The 23,140-nt window shown below is 40.7% G+C and overlaps 1 protein-coding gene across 1 annotated transcript in view; it reads right to left on the bottom strand.

Annotated features, from left to right (window-relative positions):
• The window catches only part of ZNRF2 (zinc and ring finger 2), a 96,169-nt gene extending 74,339 nt beyond the window's left edge, over window positions 1–21,830 (bottom strand). The window contains exon 1 of the mRNA XM_055314583.1: window positions 20,821–21,830. Coding sequence (XP_055170558.1) covers window positions 20,821–21,316 — 496 coding nt within the window. The 5' untranslated portion in view covers window positions 21,317–21,830. The remainder of the gene's footprint in view (window positions 1–20,820) is intronic.
• Between the last annotated feature and the right edge of the window lie 1,310 nt (window positions 21,831–23,140).

The following is a 23,140-nucleotide window of genomic DNA, read 5'->3' as shown; positions in this document are numbered from 1 at the left end:
TAATTTATCCTAGCAATAATGGTAGTATCAGTACACAAAGAATAGACAAACAAGGATTTTTACTTCTGTTTTTAGTAGCAAAAACTGACCATCATCAATAAAAACAGCAGAATAATTTGTCCAATATCCCTACCATGGCCTATCAAGCTGTTCTTAAAAAGAATGTGTACACAACTTGAGGAATCTTCACAGTATTTCAAGTGAGAAAAGGTGCAGGCGACCACTCTTAATATAATCCCATTTTTATAAAACAATGACTACAAAATCCCTTTATATGTGTATATATTATGTCCATGCATAGCACAAAGGTTCAGAAGATAAATACTGGGTTCATTTATTCCACAGGTAAGGGTACAGGGGATAAGAAGGGGGAAAAAAGTCCTCTCAAAATTAGGCGTGCACATATATACATGTTTAAAGACATGCACTTACTAAGTGTACCAAAGTGCTAGTGATTTATTTATTTATCACAGGGAGTGGACCGTCAGGTAGTTTTTTTGTTGTTGTTGTTACACTTTTATGTGTTATTTCAAGATTTAATAATATATATTATTATTATTATACATTATTTTATAGTCAGGAAACACCAAGGTAGATATTATCATTTTGGGCCAAGTATTTCTGGGCTCTGGAATAAACAATATTCCAATCAGTAACATCTATACAGAAAGAGCCGTGGGTGGTCAGTTTACAAAGTAGAGAATAAGCCACATACAGCACCAGGAAAAGCTTTTCTTAAGGTGCATGCTACTACCAGTGCTTTTCATGTAGCAACGTGCATACAAATCGCCTGGACATTTTTAAAATGCAGAATCTGTTTCTATAAATCTGGGGTGGGGTGTGAAATCATTTCTAAGAAATTCCCAAGTGAAGTAAATACCATTAGTTCAGAGACTGAACTTCAATTAGCAAGGCATTAAGCACTTGGAATGCACCAAGCCCTGTACTAGGCACTCTTGCAAATATTGTATCATTTAATCTTTATTACAACCTTTCGAAGCAGGTTTAATCATTTCCATCCACAGAAGACTAAGCGGAACTTCACAGGGCAGCAGAAAAATACTAATGACAGAGGGAAATAAGGCTCCTTGGTTAATTTAGTTAATGAAAGCCCCTCTGGAGGCTCTTTCTATGCTAAACACAATTATTTTCAGCTTTTAAGATACCTTCTTTCAGCAGGAAAACACCAATATCATAATCAGTTAAATTTGTATCTCAAGGTAAAATGGAATTGCAAATCACCTAACAAAAATGAGCACAAGGAATGGTTCCTGGACCAGGAGCGTCAGCAACTCCGGAAACTTGTTTAAAAAGTGCAAATAGGGACACCTGGGTGGCTCAGTGGTTGAGCATCTGCCTTTGGTTCAGGGCATGATCCTGGGGTCCTGGGATCCAGTCCCACATCGGGCTCCCTGCAAGGAGCCTGCTTCTCCCTTTGCCTATATCTCTGCCTCTCTCTGTATCTCTCATGAATAAATAAAATCATAGAAAAAATAAAGCACAAACTGTCATGCACCATCCCCAAATTAATTGAACCAAAAACTCTGGAGGTAGGAGTGATTCTCATGTCCACTAAAGTATGAGAGCCATACACCATACAGGATTACTGGAAAAATAAAGTCAGGTTACTATGAAATTAATTTGGGAAATGAGGAATCAAAATGAGTTACTTAGATTTCTTTACTAGAGAACTTTAATACGTTACAAATATGCCCTGTCTACAGAACTCTTCCTTCCAGGAGAATCTTATGGGAACAGTGATAGGATTAAACTATCAATGATGCTGTCCAAAGTAGGTTTTGGTCCTTGGGGCCAGAGGGTTAAGGGCAAATACCTAGAGTCAGACGGATCTGAGTATGAATCTGAGCTCTGGAATTGAGTGATGGTAGCTCGGGAATTGTAACAGAGTAGCCATGATGATGACATCACTATCAGTTCTTTTCTGTTTATAGAAGCTACTTGTGTATTACTGTAAATACATGGCAAAATATGAGAAAATAGCAGTATTCCTACTTGCCAGAGAGAATCAACTTTTAGTATATGGATAAAGACCTCCTAGTCTTTCTTCTTCGTTACACATATATGCACTTGTTTGGTAACAAAATTACCAAAACAAGCCACATACCACTCATTTGTTTCCAAGCTAGCTCTCTACTAGACTATGCATTTTTGGGGAACAAAAGTGTTTTTCACCTTTGCATTTCCAATACCAGAAAGCCAACCTAGCTTACTGCAGCATGCATTACGTATTTAATGACTGAGTAAGTAAAAACAACAAGGAAAAATCAGAGAGACTATATATGATGGTTAAGAACAAGTTTCCTCCATGCTCAATTTTAAAGTCAGCTAAAAACACAAAAGAATATCTAGGCTTTGTCGTGCTGCCTTTGCTTTAAAGCTATCACATTTTCATATGTAGTATAAGGAATATTCTTCTCTAGATTCTGCTATATATAACATCACTTTTAAAAATACATTCAGTTTGTGCAAAGCAAAAGCAAAAATGTCAATGGGATGGTTAACAATTTGGTACCCAACAGATTTCAACTTTTTGTGGAGTAAGCTTGTCAAATTTCCCAAATTCTTCCATAGTTCCTGCCTCTGAGAGGATAATTGCTTTTAGAACACCAAGCAAATGATGCTGAGAGCAGAAGTTCACCACCATCCCTGAAAAAAGTAAAACCACCTCCTTCTCTGAATAAGCAACAGCAGGTACCTTTCTACAAGTACCATTATGACTCCCTTGAGTGCACTAGCCTACAGAAGGACACTCTCTAGGCTGCTGACCTAATCATTGGTTCGTATACAGTAAATTTAATTACCTTTTTGGAATCTGTAATAATGGAATTTGTACTAGTATATTCACACTGAAACTATGGACACGGTTTTATATTTAAAAGCCTTATTATTCAATAGTTTATTTGGAAACTGAAGTCCAAAAAATGAAAGATGAAAGTCATAAAGCTAGTTTTATTTACTTCTAAGTAGAACTTGTTGTGTTATCTGTGACCCTTCCAAAAATATTTAATATATCAGAAGTGAATGCAGCTAACTGTGCCCCAGACTGCTTTTAGGAATTCTGGTCAAGGTCTGTTTACTAGCTTTTTAAAGCACTCTTTCCCAAGGTAGTGCATACACATGCATACATATGTACACACATACACACACACGAATATTATTCAGCCATAAGAATGAGATCTTGCCCTTTGCAACATGGATAGACCTGGGTGTAATACTAAGTGAAATAAGACAGAAAAAGATAAATGCTGTATGATTTCATTTATATATGGAATCTAAAAGACAAAAGAATGAGTAAAAAAACAAAACCTAGACTCTTAAATGCAGAGGATTAGTGGCTGCCAAAGAGAAGGTAGACAGCAGGATGGGTGAAATAGGTAAAGGAGATTAGGAGGTACCAACTCCCAGTTCTAAGATAATAAGCTCATGGCAGGGCACCTGGCTGGCTCAGTTGGTAACGCATTTACTCTTAATCTCGGGGTCATGAGTTTGAGTCCCATGTTGGGGGAAGAATTTACTCCAAAATAAAGTCATAGGGATGAGAAGTGCAACACAGGGACTATAGTCAACAATACTGTAAGGGTGTTGTATGGGGACAGTAACTATATTGATCATGGTGAGCTCTGAATAATGTACAGTATTGCTGAATCATTATGCTGTACACCTGAAACTAACAGTGGATAGATATTAATTACACTTAAATAAATGAGCCAATCTCATAGAAACAGAGAGAATGGTGGCTGCCAGGACTGAGCAGTAGAGGAAATGAGAAGATGTTGGTCAAAGGTGCAAGTTTCTAGTTATAAGAAGAAAAAGTTTTAGGGAATTTAATGTACAGTTAATAGTCCTGTATTATAGACTTGAAATTTGCTATGACTGAACATCCAGAATGTTCTCTACACCAAAATAAATGGTAATTATGTAGTGATGAATCAATTTGCAACATAGACTGTATTAAATTATCACACTCTACACCAGAATTTATGTAATGTTATATATTTTTTAAATTTATAAATAAAAACACTCCTTCTCCTAATTACTAGAGAACTCCGCAGCGGAGGTGTTGCCATCCTCGTCACCCCCAATCCATGCAGCTTCATACAGAAGGCTAACACACACCAGCAGATCCTTCTCCTCACATGTCTCAGCTTTGGCAAATCTGGATTCCAGAGACCTGGTATAGCTTGTCTCACTATCACAACAACCGTAAGAATCCCCTTTTCTGATTCCTCTTGCATAAAGGCTGGAATTTCTTTCAGGCCCAGCTGTTATTCTGGAGTATGGGTAAGCCGTACACAGAACTTAACATGATCCCTGACTCATTTATTCTTCTTGGACTTGTATGAAAACATGTTATAGGCAAAAAGAAAATTATGCCTGGCCACTGTCTACTTAATTTTTTAAAAGATTTAGACTAAACCAAAAACAATAAAGTTCCGACTCTTGAATCTTTGTTCACCCGCTTTCCACAGACAAGTAAAATTTCCCTCATGCTTGGAAATATTTTCCTAAAAATAAGGTTCTTGGAACTTTGTCCTCCTCCTGACAATTGACAATCCGCAAATAAATCAACCACTATATCCCACTTTGCTATAGTGAATACCATCTAAAACATTTAATATCATCTAAAAACTTTCCCAATCAGATAACTTAAAATTAAAGAATAGACAAAGTAAGAATAAATTCAACCCTTAATTTTCAAATTAGGTTTATCTTGTATCTGAGATATTTACACAATCACAGCTTCTGCTACATGCCCATTATTAGACACTCTTATTCTCAGTTTGAGTGTGCACCTTATAGTGTTGTACAGTAATTGGGGAGGGAGTAGCATGAAGGGACAAAGAGGAGAAATGTGAGCAGAAAGAAAAAATTTCATTAATTTTTCTAATGCCTCCCATTTCTAACTTACTTAACAATTACCCCAAACATGGAAGAGTACATGTTGTATGACTCCATATATACGATGTTCAAGAACAGGCAAAACTAATCGAGATAACAGAAACAGGTAATATTATTCAGCCTTTTGGAAGCTGGGTGGGAATGACTCCAAAGGAACGTAAGAGAACTCTTGGGTTGAAGAAAATGTTTTCTATTTTGATAGTGTATTACACAGTATATTATTGTCAAATGCATTTGTCAAAACTCTTCAAACTGTACATTTAAGATCTGTGCATTCCAATGTATGCAAATCAATCCTAAGTTTTTAAAAGAAAAAAGTAGTTGCACTCCCATTCGACAAAGCTGTCAGTTCTCAATGATGATAAAATTAGAGAAGGCTCAGGAAAAAAAATTAAACGGTTTTAAAAAAAAAAGATTAGAAAACAATGTGACAATTACTCTGCTTGATGAAAACAGGATCCGTATCTATGACATTCACTCCTTATCAACAACTAGCAAATGGTAGAAGCTTACTACTTTGCTTTACACATTAAATCTCAAGTATAAGAGAACTATACAAAAACACCAGAGAACTATACCAAAAGTAATTTAAAAAAAAAAAAAGATTTTATTTATTTATTTATTTGTGATAGAGAAGAGGGAGAGAGGCAGAGACACAGGAGGAGGGAGAAGCAGGCTCCATGCCGAGAGCCTGACTGGAGACTCGATCCCGGGACTCCAGGATCGCACCCTGGGCCAAAGGCAGGTGCCAAACTGCTGAGCCACCCAGGGATCCCACCAAAAAGTAATTTAACTGGACTTGAAAAAAAATGTGTAGACCAATGGTTGTTAATTTAAGGTGAAAGACCTCTTTGAAAATCTGATGAAAACCACGAATTATTCCTCTAAAAAAATTAACATTAACCACAAAATTCTGTATAATTTCAAAAGCTTTGTGGACCACCTGAAGTTTATCCTACGAATTCAGCAACCAATAGACTATAAGTGAAGAACTTCTTACTATAACTAGACTTTAGTATTTAATATGAATAAAAATGACAACTCTGCTTTGAATTATTCAAGAGACTATCCTAATCACTACAATAGGTTTTTTTTTTTTTGTAATCTACCATTTCACTTATTTTTATTGCTTCATAGACTTGGGAAATATTAACTATCTTTTAGAAAAAGATTCTTTTTTTTTTTTTTAAGTAAACTCTACTTCCAATGTGGGACTCGAACTGATGGCTGTGACCTGAAGAGTTGCCACTCTACCAACTGAGCCAGCCAAGCACTCTGAAAAAGAACTTCCTCTAATTTTCTTTTAGATTCAATAGCCAATACATAAAGTTTACTCTAAGTATTTTCTTACAGCTTGGTATCATTTTTTCCTCTCCCAGTGATAACTCATTATAAAACCAAAACTACCTCATTTTCCTTAAAGGATACTCAAGAGTTATCATGGCGTGATAGGCAAAATAATGGCCCTCCAAACATGTCTATAGCCTAATTAATCCCTGGAACCATGTTAGGTTACATGGCAAAGTGGAAATAAGGCTGCTAGTCACTGATCTTAAAATAGAGAGATAATCCTAGATTATCTGGGTAGGCCCAACTCAATCACAAGGGTCTTTAAAATGTGGAAGTGAGGCAAAAGAGTCAAAACCAGAAAGATGTCAGTGCGAGAAAACCTGGCCCATGTAACTTCCTCTGAAGGAGGACGAAGGGGTCATATAAACTAAGAAATACAGGTAGTCTCTGAATGTTGGGGAAAAAAAAAAACAAGAAAACAGGTACTCCCTTAGAACCTCCAGAAGCAGCCTATCAACACTTTGATTTCAGCCCAGTGACACCCATTTTGTACTGCTGACCTCTGTATCTATACTACGTTTGCCCTGTTTAAGTCACTAGATTGGTGGTACTTTGTTACAAAATCTGCAAGAAACTAATACACATAGTGAAATAAAAAAAAAAAAAAAAAAAGCACTCCTGTGATTCAGAGTCATTATGATTTAAACAGCTTAAAAGCCAAATTTCTTAACATCTCAGAGGCTTAGTTTTCTCATTTATAATATAAAAATTACGTACTCTGTGTCTTACAAAATGTTACTTGAAAATAGAGTATGTAAATAGGCTTTTATAAACTGTAAAGTATCTATGGGTCTGAACTAGTAATATTATCACACAAGGTAACATTCATGCAGGATATTAAGATATATTCAGTACATATACCACTAAGTTCTATAAACAAGGCTTCATTGATATTTATTGAAACTGTATTTCTGAAAAAAATAAATAAAAATAATAAAAAAAGAAACGATGTATTCCTGAAAGTTTTAGGCCAAAAAAAATTAGTATTAAGAAATCACTTCAATGATAAAAAAAATTTAAGCTCTATGCCCCGCCCCATCAATGGAAAAATTTTAAATATAAGAACTAAGTCTTCTACTCCATACTTCTATATTCCATGAAGAACACATCACATAGCAATTTATAAAGACACTAAACATACAGTAAGTTATTATAATAGGGAATTTAATATTTATAGAATTATGTCACTTGGAGTTATGGTCAATTTTAAATCACCTTAATAAAACAGAAGAGGAATGATCTGGATAAATACAATTCACAGAATTTTTTAATTAGTTATTACCTTTGGACTTCTCTCACCATACTGCCACAACAAATATTTTCTTCCCATTCTTCATTACTCTGAAAGAGTTCAAATGTTCCCCAAAAATGGGACAGAGACAAATGGGGGCTTATATAATTTAAATCCCTATGAAACTAGATCCAATATGTGAGACAGCTAAAAATCATCCAAAAGAATCTTGCCATTAATAAAGGCCCTTTCAGGGTGCCTGGGTGGCTCAGATGGTTAGGCTTCTGCCTTTGGCTTAGGTAATGATCTCAGGGTCCTGGGATGGAGCCCTGCCCCAGGCTTCCTGCTCAGTGAGGAGTCTGCTTGTCCCTCTCCCTCTGCCTCTCATGCTCATGCTGCTCATACTGTCTCTATCTCAAATGAATGAATGAATGAATGAATGAATAAATAAATAAATAAATAAAGGCCCTTTCTTCTTCATCTATAGGAAGCAATAGACTTTTACATGGCATTTTAATAATTTAAATTCATAACCCTGTACCGTTAAAATTGACACAATAAACCTAATTCATAAAAATTTAATCTTATAAATCAATAACCTGGGAGGAAATATTTAAAATATTTAAAAATATATAAACAACCAAAAACTAATCTGTAGAATATATAATGAACTACAAATCAATATTAAACAGATAACAAAACAAAAAAAAAATGGACAAAGTCAACAAGTAGGCAATTCAAAAAAGAAATATATGTGGCTAATAAAAAACACATGGAAAAGTGCTTATTTTCAATAGCAATCAGGAAATATAAATCCAAATTTTTCATCAACAGAAATGTAGGAAAATACTAACATCTAGTACTAGCAAAGTTTTGGAAAATTTTAGTATTATCATATAATAGTGCAAAATAGATTTTGTAGTGCCTCTGAGGGATATCTATTAAAATTAGATATCTATTCAATATCTATTAAAAACTAAAGAGTGTATACCATTCAACCAGAAAATTCTACTTCTAGGTATCTGTTGTATAATGAAGAATTTGTCTGGTCTTTGTTCCTGGGTTCCTGGCACAGAGCTTCTAAAGCCCTTGGAATTTCCTGAGTGATAAGAATGTCTTCACTATTCATGAGCCCCCTGGGATCACATGTGACTTTATGCTGCTAAGACAATTCAGAATAGAGGCTAGTCACCAGAAAAACCAACCCTAAGAGAGTAAAGGCTTGAGGGATGATGAGCCAGGCCAACCTCTAGAGAGGAGAGGGAGTCAGAGACTGAGTCCAATCATGTGGCCAATTTTTAACCAACTACATCTACGTAATAAAACTCAAATAAAAAAGTCTGGACACCTAGGCTTTGGGAAGCATCCTAGTTTGTGTATCCATTATTGTGTCAGGAGGGTGACCAGCCTGATTCCATAAGAAGAAAGCAGGAAAGCACTGTATTCAGGATCCTCTCAGATCTCACACTGTGTCTCCTCATTTGGCTGGTTCTACTTTATAACCTTTATAATAAAACTATAATCCTGAGTATACCATTTTATTGAGTCCTGTGAATTATTCTAGTCAATCATCAAACCGGAAAAGTCATGGGACCTCCCCTCCCACCTGTTCCTCCAAATTTTTACTCATTTGATCAGAAGTACAGGTGGCCTGGGGACCCCAAAATGTAGCTGAATCTGAAGTGAGAGCAGTCTTCTCAGGACAATGCCCTTAAACCTGTGGAGTCTGACATAAATTCCAGATGCTTGGTGTCATAATAGTACCCATCTGAGAAAAATCTGTACATATGCGTATGTTGATAAAGACGGTTTTTACAGCATTAGAAAAGTATAAACACCTAAATGTGTACCAACAGAAGAATGGTTAAACTACAGCACATGCTTATTATGGAATAGTTAAGAATGCAACAGTTACAGAGAAGAGTTATACTTCTATGTCCTGCCACATAAAAAAAACTTCTAAACCCAGTGGAGAAAAAAGGTTTTAGGAGAATATAGTGTGACCATGTTCTTGTCAATAAGTCTCTATCACAAAACTTCATACAAATGAAACTGTCTTCCTCTGTAAGTATGTAAGTCAATTTATCAAAAGGTTAGGAAATACACATACAAAAGATAATAATAGTAACATCTGGGAATGAATGGGATCACCAGAGAAGACATGAAAGTGACTTTCAACTGAATTGTTGAAATTTATAGAAATGGATTCATATTTCTAAGGCAATTAGAAAGAAAAGAAGAGGACTTCAAGTTAAGGATAACTGCCTGAACACGTTTAATAGCCCCTCTCAGCTCAAACATCTTTCAAAAATAATTACAAAATTACAAAAATTAATAATTACAATAATACTACAAAATTAATAATATTTTTTTAAAGAAAATAAATCTATAAAAGGATAGAGAGGGGAAAAAAGGATATCATTAGACTATGGAAAGAAAATGAGTGGTAACTCCTTGCAGAATTAGGAAAGCAGACAAGCAACCTATTCACAGGACACACAAGAAGTGGCAGGCACAAGAGGACTAAAGAGAGAAGATTCACTCCAAGTCTCTTATTCTCCCTGACTTCCAGCAACTAGACAGTTGTTCCTCCTTAACGCTGGCATTAGACTGAAGGTTTGTAAATTGGAGAAAGAAAAGTTTCTGGACTTGGGGATAATAGGAATAAAGGCAGAGGTATCTACTGATAATGAATATGGAAATTACAATACCAAATGAGTGTTAACACTCCCAACTTTCTTCTCACTCTGCTCCTAGAAGTATAAAAAGTTCGTCCTCCAGGCAAGAGAGAGAGAGAGAGAGAGAGACAGAGACACCACTCTGGAAAATATGACCAATCCAAAGAAAAAGGCAATAATTTAATTCTTAGGAATTTCTTAATTCCTCAGAAAAGGGGCCCAGACAGATAACCCTATATGCACAGACTGCTTCCAATGAATTTTGAATGCTTTAAATAATAAGTGAGCCAATGATTACCAAACATTTGAAGAAAGAACCTAATGAAAAACTGAAGCCAAACAAAAAGAAAAAGCAACTGGGAAGAAATCAAGTAATTGGGAGGGGAAAAAACAAAAACAAAAACAAAAAACAACGAACCAACCCAAATGCATACACAAAAACATTAATATCCTAAGAAAAAGCTACTGTACCCACAAAACAAGAACAAAATGTATGAAAAAGTTCACAATAAAAAGAAGTTCTTGGAAATTTTAAAAGATTACAGAAATAAACAAAAGGGTCAGAAGATAAAAGTTGAAGGAAAAACTCCCATAAAAAGAAAAATAAATAAATAAAGCAAAAGATCACTCTAAGTGTCCAACACTAAAATAACGAGAAAAGAAAATGGCAGAAGAAATAATCACAGAAATAATTCCAAAGGGCAGCTTGGGTGGCTCAGCAGTTTAGCACCGCCTTCAGCCCAGGGTGTGATCCTGGGGACCAGGAATCAAGTCCCACGTCAGGCTCCCTGCATGGAATCTGCTTCTCCCTCTGCCTGTGTCTCTGCCTCTCTCTCTCTCTCATGAATAAATAAATAAAATCTTGAAAAAACAATATTAATAATTCCAAAAAAACTACCCAAAATGAAAGAGTTAGCAGGTTGAGAAGGCCTATCAAGAGTGGATGAGTGGTAGGAAATATCAAAAAGGGAGACAGAACATAAAGACTCCTAACTCTGGGAAACGAACTAGGGGTGGTGGAAGGGGAGAAGGGCGGCGGGTGGGGGTGAATGGGTGACAGGCACTGAAGGGGGCACTTGACGGGATGAGCACTGGGTGTTATTCTGTATGTTGGCAAACTGAACACCAATAAAAATAAATTTATTATTAAAAAAAAAAGAGTGGATGAGTGGATGAACATAGATCCATCCCAAGACTTATAATGCTGTTTTTCTACGTAATGCTACTTTATGTTGTATTTTTATCATTTGCAACTGAAAAAGTCTTAAGACTCTATGACCACAACACAACACTTCTAGGTAACTAGAAATAACAAGAGGATAGCAAGAACCACAGCAGTAAATTTACCCAAGATGTTAAAGCCACACACTTTAACTCCCAGGTTAAAAAAAAAAAAAATCTTCATTAAGAAAATTATTCCTCAAGAGAGCTCATTTACTTAATGACAATGAAAATACTAAGTATCTAAAGCTATGGAAAGTGACTATATGTACCAAGGAGTAATCATTGCCTTAGTGCTTTTATCGTTAAAAAAGAACAAATGAAAAGTAAAATGAACTAAGAAGAGTGAGGCCCCTCTGGCTGGCTCAGGCAGTAGAGCATGTAAACTCTTAACCTCAAGGCCATGAGTTCAAGCCCCCATGGTAGGTGGTTAGGTGTAGAGGTTACTTTAAAAAAAAAAAAAAAAGCAGCAGCTAGAAGGGGCAAAATTAACTTCACAAAATGAGAAAGAAAATAACAGTACTAATGACATTTAAAAATCAATAATAAAAGTGGTAAGATTTATCATTCAAACCAAAAGCTGACTCTGAAAAGAATTACATGCAATAACTATGTATAGTATATGGTTTCTCGGTTCTATTTTTCTCAGCTAACATATATACAAATAGAATAAATTTATAAATTATCACAGACTAATCGCAATTCCAACAAAAACTGGGATATACAAGATGGTCAGAATTTATTAAATTCAAACGATGGAATATACTTATTCTTTTTTGATACACTAAACTTACTGCTAAAAAAAAAAAAGGAACACTGAATAGAATAATGACTGATATATACTACTCAAAATGCACCTATGAACCTACCCCCCCCCCTTTTTTTTTTGAACCTGCCCTTTAGTATTAAAAACCTCACTAGAGTTTTCATGGGGAGGGAAAAAAAAAATCAGATACTCCTGAAATTATACTCTGCTTGAAGAAGCTGCGCTTTCCAAAGGACAGTTCAGCAACAAAGATCAAATGCCTTGAACAAATATGCATATCTTTGGTTCTAACAATCCCACACCTCTGATAAATTTTTAAGAAGTAACTGGAGAGACCTAAACATTTGCACACCAGGATTTTGACAGCACTAGTACCCAATAGTGCCCAAATGTAAATAAACCATATAAACTCCACCTCCCCTTGCACTCCTCCAACAGCTCATCCAGTTGGCTCCATATTCCAAGAATAGGACATCCAGAGTCTGGCCACTCCTCACCACCTCCAGTGCCACCACCCTGGTCCAAGCCACTGTTATAGTTTGCCCTGATTTTTTAACTCCTTTGCCTGACTCTTGCCCTCTAGCGTCTGCTCTCACCCCGTGGCCAGGGTAATCCTTTAAAAGCCCGAGTCCAGTTACGTCAGTCTTCTGCTCAGAAAACTCTCAAATGGTTCCCCATCTCTTTCTAAAACGAGTCAAAAAGACAGGTCCGTGGTTCGAGGCATTTTATGATTCAGCCCCATCCCACTCCTCTCTGCTCCCATCTACAACCCTCTGCCAGCTATACTGGTTTCACAGCTGTTCGCACCTCACATCAGGTACACTCATTCCTCTGGGCCCTTCTAGTTACTGTTCCTTCTGCTTTTCCTTTAGAGATCCCTCATGGTTTGCGTCCTCCCCTCTGCTTGAATGTCAACCCTGTCAGTGAGATTATCTTCCAAACACTATTTAACACAGGGACAAGTCTCCACCCCACAATCTCTGCCCAACTTCCCACTCTATTTTTCCCAATCACATTCAACACTCTATAACACACGATATATTTTTACTTGTTTACTCTCTCGCTCAAGTAGAATATAAGGTCCATGAAAGCAGGGATATGTGTTTAAGTTCTTCACTTCTGTATCCTTAGGGCAGTGCATGGCAAAGTGGGTCCTCATTAAATATATACTGAGTGAATTTCGGAACACTGAGCCGTCTTTAAAAACCATGTCATATAAAAAATCTCAAGGTCACAGAAGAAACTGATGAAGTGGAAAGAGCAGGTCATCAAAAAATATCTAACCCATGGATCAAAGAAGAAATCACAAGAGAAATCAGACAATATTTTTAACTACATGCTAATAAAACCACTTCAAAATTTGTGGGATTCAGCTAAAGCAATTCTCAGAGGGAAATCTGTAGCTTTCAAATTTTACATTAGAACATCAGAAAAGTTTAAAATGAAAAGAATATACAGGATGAAAGTTCCAAATTTTTATCTAAAACATATATATGAAAAAGTAGACAGAGAAAGACAATTACTATATGATCTCACTCATATATGAAATTTAAAAAACAAAACAGAGGACCATAGAAGAAAGGAAAAAATAAGATGAAATCAGAGAGGGACATAAACCATAAAAGATTATTCTTTATTTTTTTAATTGTGTTTGTTTATTCATGAGAGACACAGAGAGAGAGGCAGAGACACAGGCAAAGACAGAAGCAGGCTCCACGCAGGGAGCCTGATGTGGGGCTCGGACTCCATCCCAAGACTCCAGAATCACACCCTGGGCCAAAGGCAGGAGCTTAACTGCTAAGCCACCCAGGCATCCCAAAAGATTCTTAATCACAGGAAACAAACAGGGGTCACTGAAGGGGAGAGGGTGGGAGGATGGGGTAACTGGGTGATGAACGTGAAGGAGGGCACGTGATGTAATAGGCACTCAGTGTTATATAAGACTGAAGACCTCTACCTCTGAAACCAATAATATGTTAACTAACTCAATTTAAATAAAATTTTAATAATAAACTTAAAGAAAAAGTAGACATCAACATTTGATTCTAGTTATTTCTGGCTATAAGATTACTAGTGATTTGCTATTTCTTTTGTGTGTTTTTCAGTGTTTTCTGTATTTTAGTCTTCTCTAGTGAACATGTATTATTTTTATGATAAAAAACATTTCTATCAACTTCTTTTCCTTGGGTTCAATTCTGATCACTGTCCTCCTACTCTGCTTTTCTCTTAAAATTCTCGCTCTCCAGGATTCCATGCTTGCTTCTCCTCAATTTATATTCATCCCTTAGTAATCTCATCCATTTTTTGGCTTCACTTAAAATCTGCTAATCGGCTATTTCTCAAGTTTTTGTAATGTACTAAATTACTGATGTGTATTTCCAATTGCTTAAAGGATGCTTCCAGATGGAAATCCCATAGCCACTCCAAATTTAACAGGCCTGAAAGAACTCTTCATTTCCTAAATTTTTTTCTTTCTTTTTGTATTTTTAATACTGGTTAATGACATCACTATGCATCCAGGTTTCTCAATCCTATTCAGTTTTACCTTAGAAATCTCACTCAAATCCAACTTTTCCTCTCCTCCACAATGCCATAATCTCAATTTAGGTGTCTTCCACCAACGATAGTCTAAAAGAGTCCTAGCTTATCTTCCTGCTACCTCTCTCTTAACAGGCAATTTAATCATGATCAGCGGAGCTCTCACAGTGTCACAGGCCCGAGCACTGCAGTAATTTCTCAGGAAGGTTGCCATCCATACAAACTATGACTGGAGTGGTGCCTACTTTTAAAACTTAAGTAAAAAAAAAAAACAAACTTAAGTAAAACAAAGGTATAGCACTATAAAAGCCTTTGACAAATGGCCCAAACCAACTTTTCTAGTTTCATGTTCTCATCAGTCCTCCTTACACCCTACAATCCAGACACATTTAACTTTTCAATATGCCTTATCAAAATCCAAGGCTTTTGTGGATTCTTCCTTAGTCTGCAGTGTGTGGCACGCCCCCCCCCCCCCCCCCCCCCCCGCCCCACAGTGTACAACTGCTAAATCCTTACAGCTCAAATGTTATCTGCCTCTGTGAAGTGTTCCCTACCCGGGGCAAGGAAACCTTACAAAGCTTTCTGCTAATAGCCCTACTATAGCACTTGTTACAATGCATAATAACCTCAAATTCAACTGAGACCTGAGCAAGCACAGGAGAAGCTTGGTTTGCACCCCTGAAAACTACAATGCCAGCCCTTTAAAAAATAAATTCATGTTTACTAAAGCAACATTTACCACATGCATTATTACAACTTTCCCAGAGTAAATAAAAAACGGGTTTAAAAATACAGTTAGAATAGTTGCATGTTTAACCAGTCAACCTAAGTCTATAATCAATGTGGTAGACTTCAGGATGGCCACACATGATCCCTGCCTTCTGAAATTAACACCTGTCATTCTCTTCCCTCCAGTCTAGCAGGACCTGTGACTTGCTCCCAACCAGTGGTAGCAGCAAAGCAATGGGCTTTATGTGAGTACACGTACATATTTACGTAAGAGTGTAACACCAGCTCACCCTGCTAGACCATCTCCTTTGCTGGCTTTAAAGCAGCAAGTCATGAGCTTAGTAATCATGAGGAAATGAATTCTGCCAACAACTTGGGGGGGTAGGGGAGGACTTAAAAGCAGACCCTTCCCCAGGTGAGTCGTGAAATAGCAGCCCAGTCCTGGCACACCTCTACTGCAATCTTGCAGAAGACCTAAGTTAAACTGAACCCAGACTCCTCACCCACAGAAACTGAAATAATAAATGTGTTGTTTTGGACAGCAAAATTTTTAACAATCTCTAATAAGCAGCATAGAAAACTTATATAATCAGAACCTAAGATATTTCTGAACCCTTTGCTGTTTACACAAAAGACATGTTTTCCCCAATTTCTAAGCACTTAAACAAGGACAGAACTTAATTCATTAGTTAATACCAAATGCGCGCACAGTTAAAACATTTAAGAAGTACTTTGCTTAAAAAAAGAAAAAAAAGAAGTACTTTGCTACATAAAACTGTTCCTATACTTCTTTCTTTTAACCCATTTGCTAATATACCCAGGATCTGCAGTAAGTATAACATTAAGGCAATTCTCCTTATAAACACAGAATAAAAAGTAAATATTTTAAAAGCTGGTATCTAATTAACAGTATTGGTAACTGGTTACCGGGCAAAGCAATCAAACTGGAAGGGGCTGGGGGCTTGCTGGAGGCACTATCTTTAGTATGATGACTGGCTTTGCAATTAGCAAAGCATCATAAGTACTTAGGTCAGGCACCTTTCATATCAGATGATGCCCTGTGCAACACAAACCATTCCTTCCTCCAGCCCACTTTCTACCCTACAGACAAGAGAATTTTCAGGGAAAATAAAAGATCAAAAAATAAAGCTGGAGGGAGGGGGGGGGGAGAAAAGACCATTTCAAAATATTCCCAAAGCAGAAACTTCCAGGACACAGTCCACGCTTTACCCTAACAAAGCATACAACATTAGATATCTCCTATAGTGTTTTTAAGATATGTGGTATTACAGGTGAGAAACATTAGCCACCAGAGTTCTTGTTCTTTCCGGCAGGGATAGGGGTAGTGTTTAGAAGTGTTAACTTTTCTTAGGAAGCAGCAGATTTCTCTTCTGCCACACTGCATAAAGGTTTTCAATTGAATAAAAGAAAATTCAGAAACAGGAAGTAGATTAATCACAATATCCCAAATTCAAACATTTTGGCACTAAGTACTGGTAAAAAAAGTAATGACCGAGAATAATTCAGAAACAACGGAGAAAATGCACTACCTTCAAAACCTGCATCTTTCTTGAAAATTCAGAGAAATAAACCTATCTAGAAATACAGATTTAATTTAAAACATTCCGTTTTAAGAGATAAGCCACACTCCTTCAACATAAGGAAGCATGTTTCTTAAGTAACAGGAGGCGCCTGAATTAGCCTACTGAAACACTCAAGGACACACCAGACCCAAACAAACTCAAGCCAATTAGGAGAAGGCCAAGAGCAATCCAGTACCACCAGTTACTTGTCTAGATCAATTCATTCTACATTTTCACTTCTTATAACCATGGACTGGTTATAAGAGAAGCCCACATGATTTCTGTAGATGCAATCTCCATTCACTGGTATATTTTCATAGCCCAATTTACCTTCCCCATCCTTGCTGGACCATTAAAGAATCCACCCATAATAACTGATTTTATGAACATTAGCAACTTGATAGTGGACAAAATGTAGACATAAAATAAAGGCCCCCAAATCCTAAAATACCACCAAGGCTTTTAAATAGTAGCCTATGTATTACCAAAGGCCTGTTTTAAAACAAAGAGAAGGCGTTTGTTCACTTTAATAGTATTAGACTCAGCGGTCTGAAAGAACAAAAATAAGAAAAATCCTTCATTTCTAGGAAATTTCTGTACACTAAAATATCAGGATTAAGCACCTCTCTTCTGGTTCTCTCCAGAGAACTGAATAATAATATATACAGCTAAAATATACTCAAAACCAGCACAGAAAACCTCAATCAATTTGGTAATTCATTATCATGAAACTAGTAACAATTCACCTTGCTAGGCTACTGTGAAAGAGAGAGAGGTATGCTGTTTAGGTTTTCCTTTTCTATAAATTACATGACAGGCCCAAAAGAGAAGAACAATTTTGAATCTTATTAGTACCATATTTTCTTAGTACAAAGTAACACAAATATCAATTAAAAGAAGTCTTACAAAATTACAGCAAAACATCCCACTAATTTGGAAATAATTCCTTTTCTCAATTTTCAGAGGGAATTACTTTATATATGCCCAAACATTTATACAATTTATAACTAAATACATTAATACCATAAATACGTACTAAGAAATTAAGTCAATGGGAAGTATAATCAAGCTTAATTTTTTAAAATAAGGTTTCATCATTTGAAAATAAAGATTCAGGGCAGCCCCAGTGGTGCAGCGGTTTAGTGCTGCCTGCAGCCCAGGGTGTGATCCTGGAGACTTGGGATCGAGTCCCACATCAGGCTCCTGCATGGAGCCTGCTTCTCCCTCCTCCTGTGTCTCTGCCTCTCTCTCTCTCTCTCTCTCTCTCTCTCTCTCTCTCTCTCTGTCTATCATAAATAAATAAATCTTTAAAAAAAAAAAAAAGATTCATCAGCTGGCTTCCTAAATCTCTGGATGAGAAGTATTTGTCTATTAAGTTTCCCTGATAAACCTACCCATTGAAATAGAAGTAAAAATCTCATGAAAGCATATGCCTGTAGGAAGATGCGTTTTTACATTAAGAGTATTCCATCTCCCTGTGTCAACTAGGATTTAAGGTACCTGCATATTGATTTGTTCTTATCATACAATGGGAATAGGTAATTTCTCTGAACCCCTTCCAGGCTCTCTCAAACTGGAGTTCCTCATCTGAACTACCAAACACAGAGTATTTGACTGTTTTCTCAAATTTCAGAAGAATGACACATACCTAGAATCATTCTAAATGCAAAGGAGAAAAAAGTTAATTAGCTGCATACAATAGATGCCTTAGGACATTAAGGGCTCTATTCTCTACAGAGACCTGGTTAGGAAAGGCTGCCACAAGTTCTACAGTGTCACTGTACTATTAGCTCCAATCATCCTAACTCTGAAAGTACAAAATGAACTAAGTGCACAAAATTAGGAACTTAAATTTAAAAAAAAAAAAAAAAAAAGGATAAGTTTACTTTACTTCTACTTTTACGAACTAGGTCTTTTTCATTTGCTAATTTACCATGAATAGCAGGAATTATCAACTATTTGCCCAGCCCACACCCCACTCTGAATGGAAGGTATTTATTTTCAGAAAATAAATCCGTACAGATATACTAACTCTTTGTTAAGGGTAATTATCAGCCAATTAGGAAAAATATAGTAATCAGTATATTAAAGAAATAAGATAATAATTTGACAAGCTTTCTTATTCCTTTAGCAAGCTTTTAAATATACCTTTTGATGATCATAACTGTTAAATGCAAATTTTCACTTTAAAAAGATATTTTTAAAAACCAGCTTATCCTTTATTCCTGCACTAATCTTCCAATCTCAAGAAACTGACTTTTGCTATTCCTCAGTGTAGTGACTGACTACAGCTGTGTTAAGATCAAACCAACCTTCAACTGCATTAATCATGCTCCAATCACAGTAAGAACAGCACCAGTTCTTTTTCTCAAAAATGAAAGATGGTTTTTAATGGCGCAATTTTAGGAGTGCCGATATTTCTATTTTCATAACAAAATTATAACAAGTAATTCAAGTAAAGAGTTGTTCTAGATTGAATGTGCAAAGCAGCATAAATGACATGAAAAAAACGAAACCTGACATTCCCATTTTCTACTTGCTATCGTGAATACTCAAAGTACAGAACATGAGAACAGACAGATTACTGAACATTCCACTTGACCAACTCAAATTTCCCACCTCTGTGGGGAAAAAAAAAAGGGCTACAAAAATGGAGGGAATGCTTTTCTCACTGCTCCGGCTGTGCTCACTTGTGAATCCATGTAAGATCACGGTACATAATGCAATGATAGGGGGATGTTCATCTACAACTGTATGTAGTCAGCACCCCCGACCAGATCCAGATCAAACTTCCAATTTCTCCTCACCAACTGGGAAGGGAGGGGGGGTGTCTTGATTCGTTTACGACGCTAACCGTTTTTAAGGCAGAGTAAATCACTATAGAACAGGACTCACGAGGCCAGATTCAGTTTCCTCTGATCAAGTGCACCCTTCCTGTTCCCACACAGAAGCTCATCGTTTTGCCGTTGAAAATTCCCAGTTACCACAAAGTGACTTTTCCTCAGCTCCTTCCTAGTCAGCACTGCTTTCCAGTAAAAGCGCCTATGCTTTTCACCGCGTCTTTTAGGCGGAGTTCTGGTCATCGGGCTTCTCTTGGAGAAACTGCTTCCGATTTTTAAGACGCCCCGGTCCAAACGAATCGGAGCTCGCGTTCGCCGTTACCTAGAGCAGCCGCCGGCCGGGGTCAAACCCGCGTCCCCCACCGCACGCGCGGCCGATCCAGCCGTACGCGGTAGGCGGGGCTGTTTACAGAGGCTCGGGGGCCGCGGCCGTACGTGAGCAGGCGGACTCCCTCCTCTCTCAGATACGCCTACGTTCCTTCCACACGCTCGGACTCTCGGGCCTTTTTTTTTTTTTCTTTTCTTTTCTTTTCTTTTTTTTTAAAAAAAAAAGCTCACCGCTCGTGTCCCCAGTTAGAGAGAACTACGTTAGGCAACAGCCGGTCTTCCCCCGACTTCCCGATCCTCAAAGCGACAAAAGCACGAGGGCTGGCGCATCGGTTTGCTGGAGAAACGACCTTTGCTCCATTCACCCCGGGGGGGGGGGGGAGGGGACGCAGGGCTTCCCGTGCTGGGGCACCCCCGGGGTCGGGGTCGCACAACCGGCGCCCAGGGAGGGGGCGGCGCGGCCGGGGCTACGCGGCGACCCCCCTCCGTCCCCCCCCCCCAGCCGCACCCCCGCCCCCCACCCGCCCTCCTCCTCCTCCCAGGGCGGTGGGCGAGCCGGGCCGCGCGGCTGAGGGGAGGGGTGCAGCGGCGCGGCCGCGGCCCACGTGCAGGGAGAGGCGCGGAGAGCCGGGCGTACCTCCGAACATGTGCGGCGAGAGGTGAGCCGGTAAGGAGCCGATCACCAGGCGCGGCCCGCCGGGGCCCCCGCCCGCCGGCCGGTCCCTGCCGCCGCCGCCGCCGCCGCCGCCGCCGCCGCCGCCGCCGCCCTCGGGGCTGCTGTGCACCGAGTCCTGCGAGCCGTACGGGCCGCTGCTGCTGTTGGGGATGCTGAAGGACGACTGCGCCGCGCGGGCCGCCGCCGCCACCGCCACGCTCCCCACGGCCCCGCCGAGGGAGCGGCTGCGCGGGGCCGCCGAGGCCGCCGCGGCGCCGCCCGAGCCGCTGGGCTGGTGCGCGCCCGGCACCTGAGCCGGAAACCTCGCCGCGGCCCGCGCGCCGCCGCCGCCGCCGCCGCCGCCGCCGCCGCCCGCCGTCCCGTTGGTCCCTCCGCCGCTGCTGGAAGGTAGATCCGAGCCCGAGTAGGCGCGGGTGCGGCCGTTAGCGGCGGCCGGGCCGCTCTGCTTGGCGCCCATGTCCGCCCTGCCCCGGGCCGCGAGGGCGGGAGCGAGCGGGCAGGGCCGAGGCGCCGCGGCCGGCGCTGCCACCAGCCCGCACGTCCAGGGCCGCCGCCCGGAGCCCCGAAGGGCGGTCGGCGCCCGGCGCGCTCCCGGGCTCCCGGGCTCGCGGGGCGGGGGCGGGGGCGGGGGCGGGGGTGGGGGCGGCCCGCCCCGCCGGAGGCCGCGGAGGGGAGGCGAGGGCAGGAAGGAGGTCGCGCCGCGGCCGGCTCAGGTGGCGCTGCGGCGGCCGCCGGTTTCGGTTCTGAGGCGCCGCGACGGGCCGCTGCCGCTCTCTGCCGCCGTCGCCGCGCTCTGCGCTCCGGGCCTGGGTACCGCCTCCTCCCGGGCGGCCGCAGCCACCGCCGCCATCCTCCGGCTCACACGGCGGCGGCTCGCGGCTGAGGGGGAGGCGCCCGCCCAGACTCCGCCGGGGCCACCTTCCCTCCTCCCCCCAGCCACCCAGCTGGTATTAACGGAGGAAAGAGGGAAAAAAAAAAAAAAAAAAAAAAAAAAACGGGCGGCGCGTGAGGGGAGGACGGAGGAGGGAGGGAGGGAGGGAGGGAGGGAGGGGCGGCGCGCGCTTCCCGGCAACCGTCGCCGCACTCCCCCCTGCGAAGGAGGGGCGCGGGGGGCGGGGGGTTGTGGGCCCCGGGGGTGGGGGTGCCCGGCAGGGGAGGAGGCGCCCCGGCTCGCACCGGAAGGCCGAGGAGCAGCGCGGCTCCAAAGTGCACCCGGACTCGGGTGTTTGGGTCGCGGGCGGGCGGGGCGGCCCCACCCCCGCCCCCTCGCGCCGCCCCGCGGATTGGCTTCCGCCGGCCCGGCCCCGCCCCCCGCGGCCGCGGCCTGCCCGCCCCGCCCCGCCCCGCCCCGCCCCCGCCAAGGTACAGCGGTGTGGTAGGTGCTGCCGCCCGTGGGCTCGGTGACGGACAGGCCGCTGGCCCCGCCCCCTCCGCCGCCGCGGGGCCGAAGCCGATTGGACGCACGGAGCCCCTCGGGGCGCCAACCAGGAGGCGGCCCCTCCCCTCGCACGTGGCCCTGGGACCCTGGACGAGACCGCGTCTCCCAACTTGTCGTTTTCCCTGCTGCGGGGTTGGGAAGGGTCTGTCTCCTGGGTCCTGAGCCTTCGGTTTGCGGGGGGAGGGGTGTCTGGGGAGGGGGTAACCCCCTCATCCATGTTACTCAGAGCGTGTCTTTTAAATAAAACAGAAGCTCAGCGATGTTGATGACAAAAAAAAACTAAGAACAGCAAAAACACAAATAACCCGAGAGGGCAGAAGCCAACTCAGATCTTCATTAGACTCACCCCATGAAACTGACCGTTGGAGGAAGCGCAGTGGGAAGAACTAATCCAGCCTGACCTTCGGTTGCAAAACGAAAACTGTGATGCAGAGAAAGCTGCACCTGATTTAGGACCATCTGGGGTCTAGGTCTGGGATCAGAACTGAATTACGTGTCGTGAACAAACTTTACTGTTTTGGGCTTTAGTTTCCTGACCGGGGATGTTTATATTAAATTCCTAGGGCACCGGCAGCTTTAAAATCCTGTCGTTTCTCTAGGGTCACCTGGCTGGCTCAGTGGGTAGAGTAATGAGACTTTTGATATCTGGGTTGGGGGGCCCCACTTTGGGTGTAGAGATTACTTAAATAAACTTTATAAATAATAAAATCCTATAATTTCTCTAAAATGGAAATTAGCAAAATTTCCTGAGGAGCTAACAACTGATAAGTTAAAGAATTTCTTTTCTTTCTTTTTTTTTTTTTTTTTTTTTTTTTTAGTCCTCAGTTCATTTCTGTTATGTAT

This window comes from Nyctereutes procyonoides, unplaced genomic scaffold, assembly GCF_905146905.1.
Source record: "Nyctereutes procyonoides isolate TBG_1078 unplaced genomic scaffold, NYPRO_anot_genome, whole genome shotgun sequence".
Classification (NCBI taxonomy): domain Eukaryota; kingdom Metazoa; phylum Chordata; class Mammalia; order Carnivora; family Canidae; genus Nyctereutes; species Nyctereutes procyonoides.
Note: the sequence above shows the minus strand (reverse complement) of the source record. Positions and strands in the feature narration are given on the sequence as shown.